This window comes from Jaculus jaculus, chromosome 2 (genome assembly GCF_020740685.1).
Source record: "Jaculus jaculus isolate mJacJac1 chromosome 2, mJacJac1.mat.Y.cur, whole genome shotgun sequence".
NCBI classification, from domain to species: domain Eukaryota; kingdom Metazoa; phylum Chordata; class Mammalia; order Rodentia; family Dipodidae; genus Jaculus; species Jaculus jaculus.
In genome coordinates this window covers 20,679,599-20,699,416 of record NC_059103.1, presented here as the reverse complement: position 1 = coordinate 20,699,416, position 19,818 = coordinate 20,679,599, and the positions used below count along the sequence as shown (strand labels likewise).

At 40.9% G+C, this 19,818-nt stretch overlaps 1 protein-coding gene across 2 annotated transcripts in view; it reads left to right on the top strand.

Annotated features, from left to right (window-relative positions):
* Atp9b (ATPase phospholipid transporting 9B (putative)) overlaps positions 1 to 19,818 on the top strand; it is a 226,118-nt gene that overhangs the window by 161,943 nt on the left and 44,357 nt on the right. For both annotated transcript variants that reach the window (XM_004662637.2, XM_004662636.2), the window contains exons 14-15: positions 14,596 to 14,708; positions 18,366 to 18,614. In XM_004662637.2, the coding sequence (XP_004662694.1) occupies positions 14,596 to 14,708; positions 18,366 to 18,614 (362 nt within the window). The remainder of the gene's footprint in view (positions 1 to 14,595; positions 14,709 to 18,365; positions 18,615 to 19,818) is intronic.

Here is a 19,818-nt window from a genome sequence, read left to right as displayed (position 1 = left end):
CACAAAGATCACAGATGGCACACAGTCGGGATAATGGGAAGAAACTCCATTGCTTTTTGTGTCCAGCCCAATCCTTGCCAACAGGGACAGCAAAGCAGTAATCTCCAGTGTGAAATCAAAGTAGCAATATGAACCCGGAGAACTGCTCTCAACACACAGAAAATCTGGAAGAATCTTCAGGAAAGTTTTAGGACTTAAGAAAGTTTAGTTATATGTTAAGCTCAATGTCCAAGTCAAGCTGTATTTCTGTATACCAGCAATAATTGGGACATTTAATATGAAAACACTAAGAGTAGGTGCAACAAAAGGCATAAGGGAAAATTAAGTGAAACAAAACCTATGATCTAAGTGTATATGAATTTGGAAAACTAAAATCCCTTAAAGAAGACTTAAGTAAATTGATACATTTTCTCATAACCAGGATATATCAGTTGAACAAAGATAGCATGAAGCAGGAATTCTGTTCACTCGTAGTTCATCTCACTTTGAACAGTTTTGTCACAGTCACATTGAAAAACATGCATCCTATTGCCCAGCAGTTTTTCCTACTTCTTTTTACTAAAGAAATGTTTACATATCTATTCCAGGAGAATGCTGATAACATTATTTTGGTTAATGAAAGCAAACTGACAATCTAGTTACAACACACACAAACACTTCCCCCAAAAAATCTTTGTCAAAAATGGAATTGAGGGTAACCTGATACTGCACACCTGTAATCCCACCATTTAGAGGTCCTTGAGGCAGGACAGTTACAAGCTCATATCCAGCCTGGGCTACATAATGAAACTCTGTTTCAAAATTTTTTTCTCTCAATTTTTATTAACATTTTCCATGATTATAAAAAATATCCCATGGTTATACTCTCCCCCCCCCCCACTTTCCTCTCTGCAATTCCATTCTCCATCATATCCCCTCCCCATCTCAATCGGTCTCTCTTTTATTTTGATGTCATGATCTTTTCCTCCTCTTATGATAGTGTTGTGTAGGTAGTATCAGGCACAGTGAGGTCATGGATATGTAGGCCATTTTGTGTCTGGAGGAGCATGTTGTAAGGAGTCCTACCCTTCCTTTGGCTCTCAAAAATTTTTAATAAAATATGGTAAGTGTGAAATGTTCATGCAGCTGAGGGAACCACAGAACAGTGACAACAAAAGACATATGCATACTCATGGGTAGATTTCAAATCATAATGTTGGAGTATTAAGACACAGGGGGAAAAAGTCTAATGTTTATTGGCATAAAGATTTAAAAGAGGGCTAGATAAATGGCTTAGTGGTTAAGGCACTTGCCTGCAAAGCCAAAGGACCATGGTTCAATTCCCAGGACCCATGTAAGCCAGAAGCACAAGGTGGCACATGCGTCTAGAGTTCATTTGCAGCGGCTGGAGGCTTTGGTGTGCCCATTCTTCTTCTCTCCCTCCCTTCCTTCCTTCTTCCCTCCCTCCCCCCTCTCTGCCTCTCAAATAAATAAATATATTTTTCTTTTTAAAAAAAAAAAAGATTTAAAACACCTGGGCACAGTGGCACACGCCTTTAATCTCAGTACTCAGGAGGAAGAGGTATGAGGATTGTTGTGAGTTCAAGGCTACCCTGAGACCATGTAGTGAATTCCAGGTCAGCCTGGGCTAGAACAAGACCCTACCTCTAAAAACCAAAGAAAAAAATATTTAAAACAGACAAACCACTTAATACTTAAAAGAAAAATAAGCGAAGAAGGTATAAGGAAAAGTGAAACATGAAGGGGATGAAACATGAAGTTAATTAGGAATCTAAAGGAAGCTGGTTTTCATAATAGCAACAAAACTGAGATAAGCGCATTAAGGGATTCACTACATAGGAATTCATATTATATTATATTTACTATATTATATTAACATATATACATACACACACACACACACACACACACACACACACTTAATCAAGGGTCTCAATGCCTAAAAGAAGAAATGATGGACTATAGGAAGAGTTGAAGTATATTCTGTCATAGGAGGAAATTTTAACATCACTTTGAACTATTGATCATCCAAGCAGGCAGGATCCAGCCAGTCTGGATCTCATGGAGGATACAGAATTCCTTATCCAACACCTAATGTGCTCATCCAGTGTGTGTGGAAAATGGACAGATGGGACATGAATTGAGACCTCAGTCAAGTCTGAGTGAATCCCAAGCAGAATTCAACAGAGAAGGGGAAGTTAAGAATGAAGTATTTGGAGAAGTTGAAAAATAGGCTTTTAAATATTATATGAATCCAAAAAGAATAGAAGTTTTTAAGTCCTCAGGCTTAAATGATGATAGACTCACTATCTTGGCCTATGGGATGTTCAAGGTCAGGCCTTATAGGAACCTTCCTTAGTTTTTCAATAGAAAAAGAAGAGGGTGAAAATTAATAATCTCAATGGGGATCTTATGAAGAGTGATACAAATCCAAAGTTACAGAAGAAAAGCAGCTTTAAAGATGATAGAAGTCATTGGTGGTGTGCAGATGCAGATAGAGTGTGGTCATGCACACCTGTAGTCCCAGCTACTTGGGAGGCTAAAGCAGGAGAATCATTTGAGTCCAAGAGTTCAAGGTGAGCCTGCGTAACAAAGCAAGGCCCTATGGCTTTAAAAATGATCTATTGGCTTAGTGGATAAAGTGCTTGCTGTACAAGTGTGGGGACTTAAATTTGGATCTCCCAACACCTCATGAATGTCATGTGGGCTGGTGGCCAGCCTGCAATCTAGCACTTGGGAGACAGAAGCAGAGGAGATCTATAGGGCAAGCTGGCTAGCTAGACTCTTTGAATTAGCAAGCTCTGGGTTCAAGTGAGAGATCCAGATCGTCTCAATAAAAGAGATTGAAAATGATCAAGAAAGACAGCTGGCATCATCCTGTGGTTTCCACACATGAACACACACACATGCACATACACATTAGGAAGGATAAGGCAAACAAAAGTGAGCAAACGAAATATTTTAACGGTAAAATAAAATCAATATAGCTAGTTTTTTGAAAAGCCTTAATGAAAGGAATGCAACTTTGAAGATACAATGTAGAAAAACTGAAGGAGTTACAAACACTCTGAATCAGAAGTGGAGCAGCGCTAAAGCTGCAGCTGACATTTAAAACGACACTTTAGTCGGTAACTGTGAAATGCGAGTCATAAAAGTCCCAGAAAAAAATAGAGCTGTTAAGTCAGACTCAGAAGAAATAGTTTTACCAATCCTAAAACTATTAAAAGTCATTTTCAAGAAAATCTCGACACTAGCCCTATGTGTTCTGGGAAGTTTTTACTACTCTTTGAATTCATGCATGCTATGATGTATACAGGCAGTTTCAGAAAAGAGAAAATAGAGGAAATATTGTATTGATATAACGCTGACACCAAAATTTGGCAAGAAAGAGCCAGTCAGGACACTTCAGTCTAAGAAATCTTAAGTAAACTGATACAAGGCCAAATCAAGTGATGTTAAAAATGATAATATACTCTGACCAAATAGAGTTTATTCTGGGAGCAGAAGGTTTAACATACAAAAACCTTTACACAGACTAAAAGAGAAAGCCACAGTATAGCATATAACAGTAAGTAAACTATAACAGAGGAAGACATTGGAAGTGTTTGATAAAGCTTACTTATTCAAGTAAGGAAAAATGAGGAAAAAGCTCATAATAAAAGTTGAATATATTGAGGTGCCCTTACCCTTACTATTTTAATCCCTATAATAAACAAAAGGTATAATATATAATGATATAAATAGATTTATTCTAGAAATGCAAGGCTTATTTAAATTCAGAAGTTGATTGATATAAATTACAACATTAACCTAGTAAAGGCAGAAAGCCATATGAATATTTCAGTAAATTCAGTAAAGCATTTAATGAATTTCAGTAGCCATGCATGATTAAAATTTACTAGCAAAGTAGTTGGGGAGAAAAGAAAAAATCCTTTTGTTCTGGAAAAGGGCATTTCCAACATAATATGTAACCAGCACTGCACTTATGGCAAAGTATTTAAAGGCTCCCCTCAAGATCAAGAATGTAAAAAGAAAGTACTTATAGCTAATATATTGTATTTGAGTGAGTAGTTCATGCCATAAAGTTGAGAAAAATAAGATGTAATCCTACTAGGAAGGTTGAAGCAGAAGAATTGCAAGTTCATTCTGGCTGCATCTCTATCTGTAGCCTCTCCCTGAAGCTGTCTCCAGAAAACTGGATTTAGCACCTGTTCACAGAGTTGGTGTTGGCTCTCTGCTGAGGGGAAGAGGGATCTCAGGAGTCCTCCAAGGTGGCAGCTCTGCTATGACTTCTTATAAAGGCCACACTGATCAAATCGTAGGTTGATGGAAAATTGAGAATAAATCCTGTAATTACCTCATCACTGCCAAGTGGCTAAGTAGCATGTCATCATCTCCCCGCTTCAGTTTTATAGAAACGTATGTTCTTCACATACTGAGAAGAAAAGGAAACAGGCTTTGGAGCCAGGCAGACATGAGCTTGAGCCACGGCTGCCCCTCTGCCTGTTCCCTCAGACAGCTCCCTGAGCTCTGCTCAGCAGTTGTCAGCTGCTCCAGTTCAGGGCAACAGGTGGCACAGAAATGGGGATGGGGCAAGTCTAACAAGGCCCATCTTGCCTCTTTGTCTCTCCCATGTTCTGTAGCAAAAGCACCCACCTGTCATTGACTAGATGCTGCCTTCCAGGAATGTAAGGTATTATTTATTTCTGTCTTATAGCCCCTGTTGTGGTGGTAACTGCCCCTTGGTCTCCTGTGTGTGCTGAAAGCCCACCGATCAAGTGTTAGTCTTTGGCACCACAGTGTTCTCAGTCGCAGCAGAGGCTTTAGCAGTGGCTGGCTGCCTGTCAGCATGAACAGTTCTGATGCTGGGGGTCAAAGGTGCAGCACTGGGGTGTAAGGCAGTTTGCAGACATCTGAGAGACCTGAATTCCTGCTGAACTAATCTGAAGGGAGCTGTTGTCTGAAGAGCCTTGCGTTGTGGACGTAATTATGAGGTGGTTCTTCATATGATCGTAAATTGGGTTTGTGCCTCATCAATAAGCTTTTTGACAAGAAGCGTCCATCATGATGGCTCTCATTTGCCATGGCAGAATAGAAAATGAAGTGTCCCAATAATTGCATTATAGTTTCCTTGTTGTGGACAAGAAAGCAATGTGGTATAATTAGGTTTGATTGGAGTGCACGTTTCCGGTAAGATCTGAAATTAATGATGTTGCTATAGTGACACATCTGCGGCCAGCAGTGCGTGAAACATAAAGTAATTCACTCGACAAGAGTCGACATCTGTTAGCTGCAAGGATGCGAGCATATTGACACTGACCAGGAGTACTCGACACCATGTGATAAATGAACAAATGATGCCGAAACAGGAGGACGGATAATTTGTACTTAATCTGCTGGGAGAACTTTAATCTTCTCACTGGTTGCATTTGACAATGCCATTGTTTAAAGAACAATGCTGCAGAGAACTCATAAATTTTAAAACTTAACTCTCGGTGCAGCCTATTAAAGCAATACATTAATTCCTTTGCTAGGGAGTTTTTGTCTTCATGTAGAACAAAACCATTACTGAAAACACCCACTAAAACAACGGGTTTTTTAGGACTTATATTGTAATTATAGTATCCATTACCCAAAAATGCCGTGGTGTTCAGACTTCAGTCTCTTGTGAGTTTCATAGGACAGCATCATCGTGGGGGAAATGGTGTTTCAAAGTTTGTAAGTTCAGCAAAACACAGTATGTGTGCTAGTTAGTACATGCAAGGGCGAGCAGATCTTGCAAGTAAGATTTAAAGATGCTTGCTAATATCCTGTACACCAGGAGACCACTGTGGCCTTTCCAGTGTGGTAATCATAGCTGGGTATTCAGCTGCAGCAGACAGGAACAGTCTTACTGGGACGGTCAATCACCTCGGTGTCGATTTGGATGTGCGCAGTGTAATTAACATGTTGGGATTCTGGGGCTAATTGAGATACTTAACACGTGCATTAGCTGAACAGATGTTTCCGGTACTAGAAATCATAATCTTTTTATTTTATTTATTTATTTATTTATTTATTTGAGAGCGACAGACACAGAGAGAAAGACAGATAGAGGGAGAGAGAGAGAATGGGCGCGCCAGGGCCTCCAGCCTCTGCAAACGAACTCCAGATGCGTGCGCACCCTTGTGCATCTGGCTAACATGGGACCTGGGGAACCGAGCCTCGAACTGGGATCCTTAGGCTTCACAGGCAAGCGCTTAACCGCTAAGCCATCTCTCCAGCCCTAGAAATCATAATCTTTTGAGAAAGTCTGATGTATAGGACATTAACTGCAACATATTAACTAGTGTGTATGTTTAGTTTCTGAGACATATTCTCACTATGTAGCCAGGCTGGGCTTGAACTCATATTCCTGCCTTAGCCTCAGAAGTGCTGTGATCACACTCAAATAATCAATGCATATTTTCAAGTTTGTGAAGCAGCCTTATCACTTGAGAAGTTTTGACTTCATCATTCATGGTGAGGCCAAAGAGGTTTGCTTTGCTGTTACCACTGATCGTGAGCAGTAGTGAGCTTTGCCTCACTGAAGTCTTCACCAAGCATTGGAAGCAGCTTCTCTGTGCACTGTAGGCACAGTGCTGTGGTTTGTGTGTTAAATCACCTGTGCCCTTCCATTATGGCCTGGCAGTCTCCATGTGAGGCCAAGCTCAGCCTAGTAGCATCTGATCAGAGCTCTGCATCTGCTTCCCAATGTCTCCTGTGCTCAGTGGTGGACTGCATCTGTTGCCGCTCTGACAATGATGCCTGCAGGATGTTTTCCTTGGAAATCAATTTCCTCTATGCCTGCTTTGCTTGCTGCAGTCCAAAAAGCCTCTGCTTTATTAAAGAATACAGTAGTTTTTTTCTTCAAAAATCCCAAGCAAACCTATTATCACAGGAACTGCCTATCATAAACAACCTATTGTCGTCCTCTTTGATGTGGTAGCTCCTTACCATCTGGTTCCTTAGTAGCCTCTTCCCTTTTTTCACAGTTTCCAGTGTGAGGCCTGTTAGTTGTTAAAATGAAAAGAAGAGTACAAATCATCAAGTGACTGAGGTTGTGGAAAGCATTTTTGGTAAGATGAGAAATGACTCTATCTTGCTGGTTTTAGTAACTGAGCAGCTCTACTGTATCATCTACTGCTGGAAGAGAGGGTAAAGAGTATCTGGAATTAGTAAGCTATAAAATAAAACATAAACACATCAAAACTTGGAAACATATTTTCAAGCTTCTTGCTGTGTGAAGACTGTGTGCCCCCCAGCTGGCTTCTGGAGTCTAGCTAGGTGTGAGCACACTTAACTCAAATGGCAGAGGAACAGTGACACATTTTGTTATTGATTTGGTGACCAATGCCAATCACTTATTTGAATGTATCAGTTGTGAACTGTTTTTAACATGGTTTATTAGCAGCTTAGAGATTTTAGATGCAGCATGCTCACACAGTTGTTTGATTCAAATGAGAAACTCAGGCTGTATCTCTCAGCATTTGGTAAACTGTCTTGTCAAAGTTAAAAACTTTCTCATTATCCTGATGAAGTATCCCTTACACACTCTCCATGCAGTCCCTTCTTCACTCGTGATCCCCCCCAAAAACGTCTAATGTACTTTCCCTGTGGCTTTGCCTAGCACAGAGTCGACATGTGAATGGTATCACAGAACATGTTGTTCAGGGCGCTGTCTTCTTTTATTTAGTAAAATGTTTTCAAAGTTGATCCATATTGTGGTATGCATCTGTGCTTTATTCCTTTTTACTGCTAACTACCCTTTCATTGTATGGCTATGCCACACCTGATTTACCTATTTATGAGTAGACAGACATTTGGGTTATTTCTTTTTTACAGACAATATTGCTCTGAATATTTAGGGTTTTAGCCAAGGCATATTAGACATAGCATAGCCTTCAGCATCCTTTTTATTGAATTATTTTTCATATATATATATATACACACATATATATATGGCATTTATATTTATTTCCCCATAACCTTCTCCTATCCTTTTCCCACTCAAACCCTTCTTCTTAACTTTTTCCCATTACTACTTAGATGTCTTTTTCTGTGACCTACTGAGTTTAATTAGGATTGTTTGTATGAGCATGGGTGTAGAAGTTAGCACAGCACATAAAGTTGGTGATTGCTCAGTCTTTGAGTGACAGATCCCAGAATCCAGCAGCTCAAGGTGATAAAAGACACAGGGCTAATCAAAGGACCCTCATTCTTGGCTCATTCATTTACTGAAAGTTTGAAAATTCACTAAATTTTCTGCATCTTAATTATTTGAACAAAAACAGGCATATTATTTGCCTTCCCCTACTTTAAGTACATTGAGCTTTTAATAGTTTTTAAACTTTTTATTGACAACTTTCATACATGTATGTAATGTATTTTGATCATCATCCCCTCCCATTACTTTTTCTTTTTAACCCTTCCACCAAACCCCTTCTTCTTTCCAACTAGACATCTTCTATTTTGATTTCTTTTTCTTTTGGCCTTTCTTATCCGTCATGACATGTTGATGGTCCCAATATTGTACAGGTAATGCTGTGAGGTCATAAATACAACAAGCACTTCTTGTCCAGAGAACAGTGATGCAAAGCACTCTTCCATTCTCTGTAGCTTTTACGTTCTTATTGGTGGTATAGACACTAGTGTCGTGTGGTACTGGGCCCTTAACTGTCAGCTCTTCTCAGAACTCTGATGAGTCAGTAACTTCTTAGGCTAGGAATATAACAGACCAACACCCAGCCTGCAGCTCTAGAACGTTGGAGCCCTAGACCCTCAAATGCAGATATTCTGTAGCTTTTCCAAGGGCTGCCAGCATTCTAGCTTGGTAACATTACACTGTCAGGCCTCCCCTCATGAAAAATATGTAGTTTGCTACTCTTTTCTGTCTCCCGATCCCAAGCCACTTAGGTGTCTCATTTCCTGAAACAAACTGTTTGTCTTTTTTCCTCATCTTCTCTACTCTCCAGTTCCTATTCTCTGTTGAATGCCAGTGACTGAATAGAGGCAGTCAGCCACCCTTGCTCCCAGATCTCACAGTTAAGAGCCTGCGTGTTCAGTTCAGAAGCCCAGTAGGTTCTCCTACACTGGAGATTTTATGAATTTACCTCTTCTTTTCTATCTCCACCACTACTATCACAAAACTGCTCACCCAGCCCTGTCTGCCCACCTCATGAAGGGAGCTTACAGAGAAACCAGGTAGCCTTATAAACGTAAAGACAATGAGAGGATAGCATGTGTCATAAGAGGATGAGACACTGTGAGAATGAGAACTATCATGTGACATGGACTCTCCTCACACTGTCCACAGCCAAGATGGGACAAGGGCTGTCCTCCTCACACTGTTCCTATATGACATTGGCTCCTTCATGATGTACTTCTGACATGACGGGGGCCCTCTTCCCTTATGGTATCCTCTTCACCTGACCCATATTGTATTCACATTGTCCTCCTGACATGGCGTGCCTCTCCCTTCCTCTCCTATTACCTCTCCAGCTCTGCCTCTTGTGTATTTCCCTTCAGTAGCAGTGGTTGCCTACAGTTTCAGAACCAGGTGGCTTCTGGAGCTGCTCCATGATTACCAGTGGGCACATTCCCACTCTGTGTCAGGCTCACGGCTGCCCTGGAGCATCCTCCAAGCAGGAGCATTTCCTGCCTGCTCTTTGCTTCTCTGCATCGGGGCTTTCCTATTTGTCTCATAGCCATAAGGTCTTGAAAGGAAACTCAGCTCTCATTCTGTGTGTTTAAGAGACTTTACACATTATCTTATACTTTGTACTCTACATGTAAGTCAGGTGGGGGATTTTTATTTCATCTATTAAAGACAAGTAAACAGGGGTTGGGGATATGGCCCAGTAGATAAAGCACTTCCTGTTCTAGACTGTCAAGCACCCTGAGGGCCTGGAACTCCAGACCTCCATGGAGAAGCCAGAAGCCATGACAGGCTTCTGTAATCCCAGCATGCCTCAATATAGCAAGGTGGGAGGTGGAGACAGGAGAATTTCCTTGAAGCTAGCCTGACAAATTGTGATGAACGAGGAATAAGAGATCCTGCCACAAACAAGGTAGAAAGAAGGCAGAGACCAACACCCAAAAGTTGTCCTCTGACTTGAACGCACAATACGTATATATACACATACACAGAGAAAAAAGACATAAATATATTTAGAATGTTAGATGTGTCCAACTCTTGAGCCAGTGTGGCCGAGGATAGCTATGGAAGCAGGCCAGTATTAATATCATAAACTTAAAATATTATGAGATTTTGTTGTTAACTCCATTATGTGGTTCTTGAGCAGGAACTTTGGAGATTACAATGTCATGACACAGTGACAAAGGTTGGACAGCATGTGGAGTACAGGCAGAATCTGGACTCAGTGTGACTACCCCCAACCCTGAGGGTGGGAATGTGGGAGTTGGAGGACCATGGCCCTATACTGAGGATGGCGACAGCAAGGAGTGTCAAACACACAGAGACAAACGGGTTGTACTCTATATCACTCAAAATTCTATTTTCTGATTTTGAGTTACTGGTTCCTTTTAAGCAAGGGGATAATGAGAATTTTATTTTAGGAATATAGTACTGATAGAAAATAATGTTAGAAAATATTGGACTTTGGGTTCAAGAACTGCAAGAGAGCTAGAGAGATGACTCCATGGTTACAAGTGCCTCCCACACAAGCGTAATGCCCTGGTGGGGAAGGGCCTGAGACTTCCTGAGTTTGACTTCCAGCCCCCTCATAAACAGCTCAGCATAGCCATGCACACCTGTAACCCCAGTCCAGTGGGGAGCAAAGACCAGAGACTGCCTGAAGCTCATGAGACAGCAAGCTCTGGAATCAGTGAGACTTCTCAAGGAAACATGTGGATGAGCAGTGAAGGGGCCACCTGGTGTTTTCCCATGGCCTCCATATGTGCATGGGGCACACACATCTGCATGTGCGTGTGTACACACATGCACATATACCACATAGTACACACATGCATGTGCAAAGGGAAAAAGAAAACTTCTGAAAGAGCCTCACACATGAGCATGAGAAATAAAAAGGTGGTGGCAAGGGTTTCCAAATAGAGAGAAGGAAGGGCACGCACTGTACTCCTGAAGTAGAAATGAGAGGCTTGATGACTGGTGGCAACCGCCACAGCAGTTGCCTCATTTGTTTGAGATTTGCTGTGTTCAGTGTGATATTGTGATCCATGTGCCGTCTTTTGGTGACATTTCACTTAGGAGGCAGTGGTCAGGGTTGTCTTGTCGGAAGGCTCTTACAGGAAGAACATGGTGTTTCTGTGACTGCTAGCTGGGCAGTGTCCAGCCTCCAAATAAAATAAGGAAGCTCTAAAAACATAGTTTGTATCAAAGATCTGAGATGATAAGTGAGTTCTATTATTACCTCATTAAAAGATGATACCATTACACATTAAATTATAGAGTAATAAATACAAAGTTCACTGTATTTTCTGTTCCTAAGGGAACTGTTAGACTACTGGGAAAGGGGAAGCTGAGGGAGAATGATGCTGGCTCATGATATGCAGCAGTATATTTGAGCTTCATGGGAACAGAGAGACTTGCAGCAGGTGCCAGGAGGTGGTGAGTTCAACCCACTGGCCTTGTGAAGTAAAGCATTCAACTCGAGTTATGGAAGCAAAGAAAACGTGGAAAAGGAGGAAGAAAAAGTCATTTCTGTATTGAGGGGTCTTTGGCACTTTCATGAGGCTATCTAAATACCTATAGAAAATCTTGATCTAAGCTATGCCAGTATTCACTGTAATATTCATAAAGTGCTACACATAGAATTGTTCATGGGGCTGGAAAGATTGTTCAGTAGGTAATAGTATTTACTGCTCAAACATGAGGATTTGAGTTTGATACTCAGCACCTTCATGAAAAGCCATATGTGGCCATACATACCTATAACCCCAACACTGAGGAGGACAGAGACAGGAGGATTGCCGAGGCTCAATGGTCAGCGAATGTAGCTGAAAGACAGTGTGAGCTCCAGGTTCAGTAAGAGATTCTGTCTCAAGGAACTAGGCAGAGAGTGATGGAGTATGACACCTCATATCCACCTCTGGCCTCCACACACACGTGCATAGGGCACATGCATCTGCGCACCTGTGCGTACATACACCCACACACAGTTGCTCGTAATAAAAAACTGGGGAGATAACTAAGTATTTAAAGTACTTGGCAGCACTCATGTAAATGCTGGGTAGGGATGGCAGCCACCTATAATGCCAGGGACTCCCTGAGACAAGCTCGCTAGATTAATGAATTCTGGGCTCAAGTGAGAGAGACTGCCTCAGTAAACAAAGCCATGAGCAATTGAGAATGACCCCCAGAATCAACCTCTGGCCTTCACACTTACACACAAATGTACCCCTACACATACATGTGCAAAAAAAAGTTAGCTTGGCAGAAGTATTACTAATCTTAGCCCCATTCACAAATTATATGCACACTACTCCTGATTTCTTTGGGCAATTATAAGTTATCATTGAGAGAAAAGGGCTATAGGAAGTTTGGAATTGATAAAAAGTAATATGAAAAGTATTTTGACAATATTTTTATTAAGTAAATGTTAAGAGAGCTATTCTTTGTGCGCATATGATAGAGGTGAACTTTCTATTCTACAAATTAATGCACAATTTTATTACCTTTTTTTATTATTATTTGGTTTTTCGAGGTAGGGTCTCACTCTGGTCCAGGCTGACCTGGAATTAACTATGTAGTCTTAGGGTGGCCTTGAACTCTCGGCAATCCTCCTACCGCTGCCTCCCAAGGACTGGGATTAAAGGCGTGAGCCACCATGCCCAGCTTTTTATTACCTTTTGACTAGGTAATAATACTACTCTCATGTTTTTGCCTCAGAATTTGGCTATAAGCCATTTACAGAGTTCCTTATTTCATTTGAAGGCTGAATTATTGCTGATGAAATCATTTAATGCAACATAGTATTTTGAGCTAATTCTACTTTATTTAATGAAGTTGGCCAACACACTTCTCACAGAATTGCATTTGTCTCATGTCTCTTTCTATAGCTAGAACCATCTATTTAAGGTGTATGAGCAGAGCCACTGTGTTGAATGCTGTAGAAGCATACCTTCAAAAAGTAATATGGGCTGGAGAGATGGCTTAGTGGTTAAGTGCTTGCCTGTGAAGCTTAAGGACCCTGGCCCGAGGCTCAATTCCCCAGGACCCACATAAACCAGATGCACAAGGTGGCACACACATCGAGTTTGTTTGCAGTGGCTGGAGGACCTGACACGCCCATTTTCTCTATCTATCTACCTCTTTCTCTCTGTCTATAGCTCTCAAATAAATAAATAAAAATAAACAACAAAAAAAGTCAGAATATTTGTCAAAATAGTGAAGACAGGCTGGACAGATGGCTTAGTGATTAAGGTACTTTTGTGTGAAGCCTAAGGACCCAGGTCCAATTCCCTAGCACCCATGTAAGCCAGATACACATGATAGTGCTTGCATCTGTACTTTGTTTGCACTGGCTAGAGGCCCTGGCACACCCATTCTCTCTCTTTTTCTCTCTGTCTAGTAAATTAAAAAAAATCATTTATAAAAAAAGTGAAGACATTTTAAGTATGGTATGTTCTAGTGGAAAAGTCCAAATTAGTAACCCATTTTGCTCTGAATATAAATCCTGAGTAAGCTATCTGAGGTTATTGGTAGATGTGTTCAAAATGAGGTGTGTCAAAGAAAATAGTAATTATATAGCTGTTTTGTAGCCCTGTGAAAACCCCAACTTTCTCTAGCATTGGCAGGGCATTTTCATGTTGTCAGTCTTAGTTAGTTAATGACTGTGTGTATGAGTGTTGTAAACCAAGTGCAGAAGCCCCAGGGGAGACAAGGTCCAAGTGCCCCATACGAAAGCACCTTATACTTTGTTCCTAGGGCAGTTAGACTCCCATGTTGTCTTCTGAGAAACCAGGTGAGGAAGCCATATGTGTGCCTCATGTCTGTAGTACACACTTCACATGGTCCTGCCTTATAGCAATTTTGATGCTCTGGCCCCTGATCTGCTGTGGAGCACATCTTAGCTAGCACATCTTGATGGCTCTCTTGTAGAATTTTGCCTAAGCACATTGTCTTCTGTTTCACAAACCATCTTCCTGTGAGTCCAGTATATAAAGGTGTGCTAAGGGTTAAACACACCTAGAGTATCTGTTTTCCTACCAAAAATACTGAAGTTTTCAAAGTAGGTTTTTCTTAAAACTATATGTCATGTTAGTTGGGGGCTAGCTGATATCTTTCCCCACCAGTGCTTTGTACCATGACTGAAGTTTTTTTAGTTTTATGCCTGTCCCTTTTTAGAACAGACAGAAGTTGCTTTTGTGCCAAATAACAGATCTGAGTGACAAGGAGAGCCTCTGCTTTCTTCATGTAATGAGAGCCCTGTCCCTTGTTACAGGTCATTAAAGAGAGAATTTGACATGCTCAGAAGAAGGCATCTTGGCTTCACCGTCAGAATGGCAGTCAGAGCTGAGACGAGGAGCCGCTGTGGAGTAGCAGGGCCTCCTTCTCACTGCCTGTGCTCACTGTTGCTTTTTGTGTTTCAGGGACTCTCACTCAGAATGAAATGGTATTTAAGCGGCTCCATCTGGGCACTGTTTCCTATGGAATGGACACGATGGATGAAATCCAGAGCCATGTGCTGAATTCCTACTCACAGGTATATGAATGTATTTCTGAATGCCATGTCATCTTCTCTCAAATACACGTACTCTGTGCAGCTAACCTGAGCCTTGTTGTGTGCTGATTTGATATCTTCATCTTGTATTGTTGTTACCTTGGTTATCAGTTCTAACACCTCAATCAAGAAGCAGCAAGTCTATTGGAAGTATAATGGCTCAAATCATTTCTCATATTGTTTTCTTTAGTGAAACAATTATTTCTAAAACAATCATTTAGTAAACAGCTTTTGAAGGATATTCAACAGAATACTGACATTAGCATGTTTCCTAAAGATCCTTTTGTTTTTTCTCCATAGTCAATATGTTTCAAAAATTGTAAAGGTAAGTTCTCCTTTTCATCTTGTTCAGTAAACCAAAGAAGCTATGTTGGTGTATAAACCCCTATACACCTTCCACTAAGCCCTCCGTTAGTAAGTGAATGGTGGGATTTCTGCTTCTGCAGCCATTGGCTCTCATCAGGATATTTTGAAATGAATCTAAATGTCCCATTATTTTATCTACATGTTTGTCATGTGACTTTTTAAGTAATGTATTTATTAGCAAGCAGAGAGGGAGAAGAGGGAAGGCACGCCAGGGCCTCTTGTCACTTCAAACAAATTCCAGGTGCACGTGCCACTTTGTGCGTCAGGCTTTACGTGTGTACTGGGGAACCAAACCTGGGCTATCAGGCTTCTCAAGCAACTGCCTTTAATTGCTAATTCATCTCTTCAGCCCTCATGTGTCATTTTTAGATATTACTGCCTAATAAGAGCAATCTGAGGCACAGGAACAGGAGGAATTTTCATTTGACATGAGGATGCAGTGTAGTGGCCATGCCATCTGCAGAGGTTTAGAAGGCACACTTTGCATAGGGTTCCTGAGCCCAGCTCCTTCCAATGCCTCATGCTCCCCACATCAGCCACATTATGACCTAGTGTGTGTGGCCACTGTGTACATCAGACTGAGGTGCTGAGACCCTTGCCCCAAGTAATGTTTGTGTCTCAATCATTGGAATTTCTCTGCACCTGTCATAATTTGAAATCACCAAAGTGTCAGGCAATAAGTACCCCCATTTGAGGCTTGATTCCCCAGTACCCACATAAGCCAGATGCACAAAGTGGCACATGTGTCTGGAGTTTGTTTGCTGTGGCTGGAGGCCCTGATGCGCCCCCTCTCCCCTCCCCCTCCCTCTTTCTCTATCATTCTCAATAAATAAAAATAAACAGACAAAAATATTAAAGTGTCAGGCAGAGGATGGCACCAGGGTCACAAGTTGTCACTTTCTCAGGCTGCTTCTCTGCCTGTTGGTTAGTTTCCTTGGAATACAGTAATCCATATAGTGTTGGGTCAAAGCCACTCAGGTCCAAAGGTCTGCATAACTCACCTGGGAGGTCATACCAGCTTGAAGCATACCTTACATCGTTTTATTTACAGTAATTTGCTTTGGACTTAATTTTGCACTGACCAGTAAATTTCCATTTTCCCTCTTTAGAACCCATTTGTCAACAATGTATTCAAATATTTTAGAATCTTCTCTTCCTTTTGTAATTATTACCAGCCTGGCATATACTTTGTTCTTGAGATGTTGCCAAGTGAAAAAAATCACCTTACATGTGTATAAATTCACATGTCATGTATATATTACAATGTGTGTGCACACATGCCACCAAACAGCTTCCTCCTGTGGATGTAATCCATTTAGATACAGAATACTTGTTCATTTGAATTTGATTTATTTAGATACAAAGTATCTGTTAATTTAGAATTTTATTTTTTATCTATCATTTTTGTGATACTGGAGATGGAACCCAGGGTCCTGTGCATGCTTGGCAAGAACTCTGGATGCCACTGAACTACATCTGTAGATCTAAAATACTGTCTACTAGAAGAAAACAATCTCAAAAGAAGAAAGAATACAAATTCTGTTTCCTTAGGAATCTTTGTGTAAAATGTAATGGTACCAAGTCATAACTGCTTTTTGCATGTGGGTGGGGGGGATTATGTGAAAGCATGTTCATATGTGCATAGGAACACAGGTGGGTGTGGGTGCACATTGTGTGTGTGTCTCCAGAAAAGGGTGGGGGAGGCTGAGGAGATTGTTTGCAAAGCTGATGGATTGGGTTAGATTCCCCAGTACCCACATAAAACCAAATGCACAAAATGTGTCTGGAGTTTGATTGTAGGCCCTGGCGTGCCCTTTCTTTCTTTCATTTGTTCATTTGTTCATTCGTTCTTTCTCTCTTTCTTTCTTTCTTTCTTTCTTTCTTTCTCTCTCTCTCTCTCTCTCTCTCTCTTTTCTTCCCTCCCTCCTTCCCTCTCCTTGCAAAGGAATAAAATATTTTTAGAAGATAATTGATATTACCCATGAATGTGATTTTTATAGCTCCAAATAGGTTATTTTATCAGGCAAATACTTAAAGAAGTGACAAAAAAATCATTTTAGAAAGACAACAAATGTTTCATATCTGAGAGAATTTTAAGATCACTTTTGCTAAAAGATGTCAATAGACAGGCTCAGTACTCAGTGTGTGGAATTGATGTTAGTCTTACTTATATTCTGTCACCCCGATGACAAGAGTCCATTTAGTTGTACTTTAGTGGAGCACAAATCTTTCAAAAGCCTAGTTATGTTTCCCCATTGGGTGGTAGAAAGCGTCATCTTTAATAGAGTTTGTGTGAAAATAGATCCTACATGCATCAGTAAGCATGACACCGTTCAGAAGGGTAAGGCCTGAGCTCCTTTGCCATCAGCATGGCATGAGCTGTGCAGAGGTGGAGCTGCCATATGGCTGTAGGCCGCAGACAGCAGGTGGCACAGTGAAGCACCAGACAGAGCCCTTCTTCCTAGTTCTGAAGCTTGGTGGGGAAAGTGCTTATATTCGGTGGCTCTAACCCCGACTCTAGTTTCCAAAGTGTGTTGTGGGTCTCTGAAGTTAACAGAAGACTATGGCAGTCCTGTTGGGGTCTGGCAATGTCCTTGGTCACCTGCTTAGGTAGGAGGTGAATAGCAAAGTCGTTGCTGGGTGGTGACAGTTTATTCACACAGCGGAGCCTGATGGGAGCCAGACACACAGTGCAGTGGGCATTTGCTTCACTTGAGCATGACTTTGAAGTATTTTTTCCTTGAAAGGTCCCATTATTATCTCTGATCCTTGTTAACTATAAACTGGTACCAAAAAGCTCAGAGTCTCCTGCAAGCTTAATCTACTTATGGTATTAAAGGATGAACCTTATAATTTCTGGCCTGCTTTTGGCTTTATACCATTTTTTGTGCAACATGTTTTCAGAAAATTGAAGTCCATGTGAATGCACTATTCTATTTTGTTCTTAACTATGCTGTCCTTTTAGAAGGAATGAACAAACCAACACTATTGAATTTAGCAAAGGTATGCTGGGGCTAAAGTGAATAAAGTAAAAGGAAACCTTTAGGTTTTAAGTGTTATGGCAATATTTTGGTATGTTGAGAATCTAGAAATTTCTAAGTACTCTTCAAGACAGAATTTTATTAATATTAGTGGGTGTTCTGTAGAACAGAGAATTGAATTACTGTCCTTGTCTCTAGCAAGTTATTTTACCTTGTGAAATGTGTTTGTAATTCCTGTATGGACCACTTTATTCTCTGTCTGGCCCCAATTATGTGGCATCCTGTTTTAAAGGTATACTCTCAAGCAAGTGGAAGCAACCCCAGCTCAGTTCCACTGAGAAGAACCCAGTCTTCAACTCCTAAAGTTAAAAAAAGTGTCAGCAGTCGAATCCACGAAGCAGTGAAAGCCATTGCTCTGTGTCACAACGTCACTCCTGTGTACGAGTTTCGGGCTGGAACCACGGGAGAGACTGAGTTTGCCGAAGCAGATCAAGACTTCAGTGACGAGAACCGCACCTACCAGGCGTCTAGCCCCGATGAGGTCAGTTGCATTCCTTAAAGACTTGTTTCAGGTGATGATTTTTTCACAGTTCAAAACCTGTACTATCTCTGCATGTTTCTCCAAGACTCAACAGGCTTGAGGACAGGCTCTCTGAAGTGAGGGCTCAACACAGTGCTCCAGCTTCCAGCATGAGCCTTAGCTGAAGGTCGTGTGACCTTCTGGCATAATGCAGGCATTTCAGGCTTCACCTTTGGCCCTGCATCTATACTTGGCAGCATGCCAAGAACTGCCATAGCTGGTCCTTGTCAGCTGTTAGCTGGAGCATTGAAGCTCAGACTCTCCAAGCTGGGTTTGTTTAAGGCATTCAGGAAGGATCCTTAAAACTTCTGACCTGCTTTTAGCTTTGTACCATTTTATGTACAGCAGTTTTTACTAGAAGTAACCTGAAAAAAAATCAGTTTGTTAGTTTCATAAGCTGATTTGTGATGAAGCCAGATTTTAATACATAGGTTATAACTTGTAACTATTACTGTACATCTCATCATTCAGTTCTCGTCCAGATGAGGGATTGGATTTGCATATTATGTCTTCAGTTATTTTGTAGAATTTAGATATATCTATTTTATAGAGATTCTGGGTTATAAATAATTTTAAAAATTTATAGAAATGGCCATATCTTAAATATGTTAAGTTAGTCATTTCTAACTTCACAGTTTGACTTTTGGACTGCTAAAATTTATTACTAGGTTTTCCCATTCTGTGGAATCTTAGCACATTTATTCAGTTTAATTCCCCCCACAGGGCTTGAGATAGTTCTCTAAAGCAGTAACATCAACTGAAGAATCAGTGTAAACAAGTTAAATTCTTCAAATACCCTGTAAAGCCAGAAAATTTAATTGAAACAAAAGTACCTCCAGGGCTGGAAAGATAGCTTAATGGTTAAGGTGCTTGCTTACAAAGGCCAGGAGCCCAGGTTCTATTCCCCAGTACCCACATATGCCAGATGCACAAGTTGGTTCAGTTCATCTGGAGTTTGTTTGCAATAGCGGAAGACCCTGGCATGCCTATTCTCTATCTGCCTCTTCCTCTCTCTCTCCCAGTCTCTCAAATAAATAAATAATAAATACTTTTTAAAATAAGTACCTCCAAAATAAAGATTTAAAAATCAGACCTGCCTGGTTAAAATTGTGAAGGAGAAAAGTTTTCCCAGTAAAGCATCACAGTTCAGACATGAGATGTACCT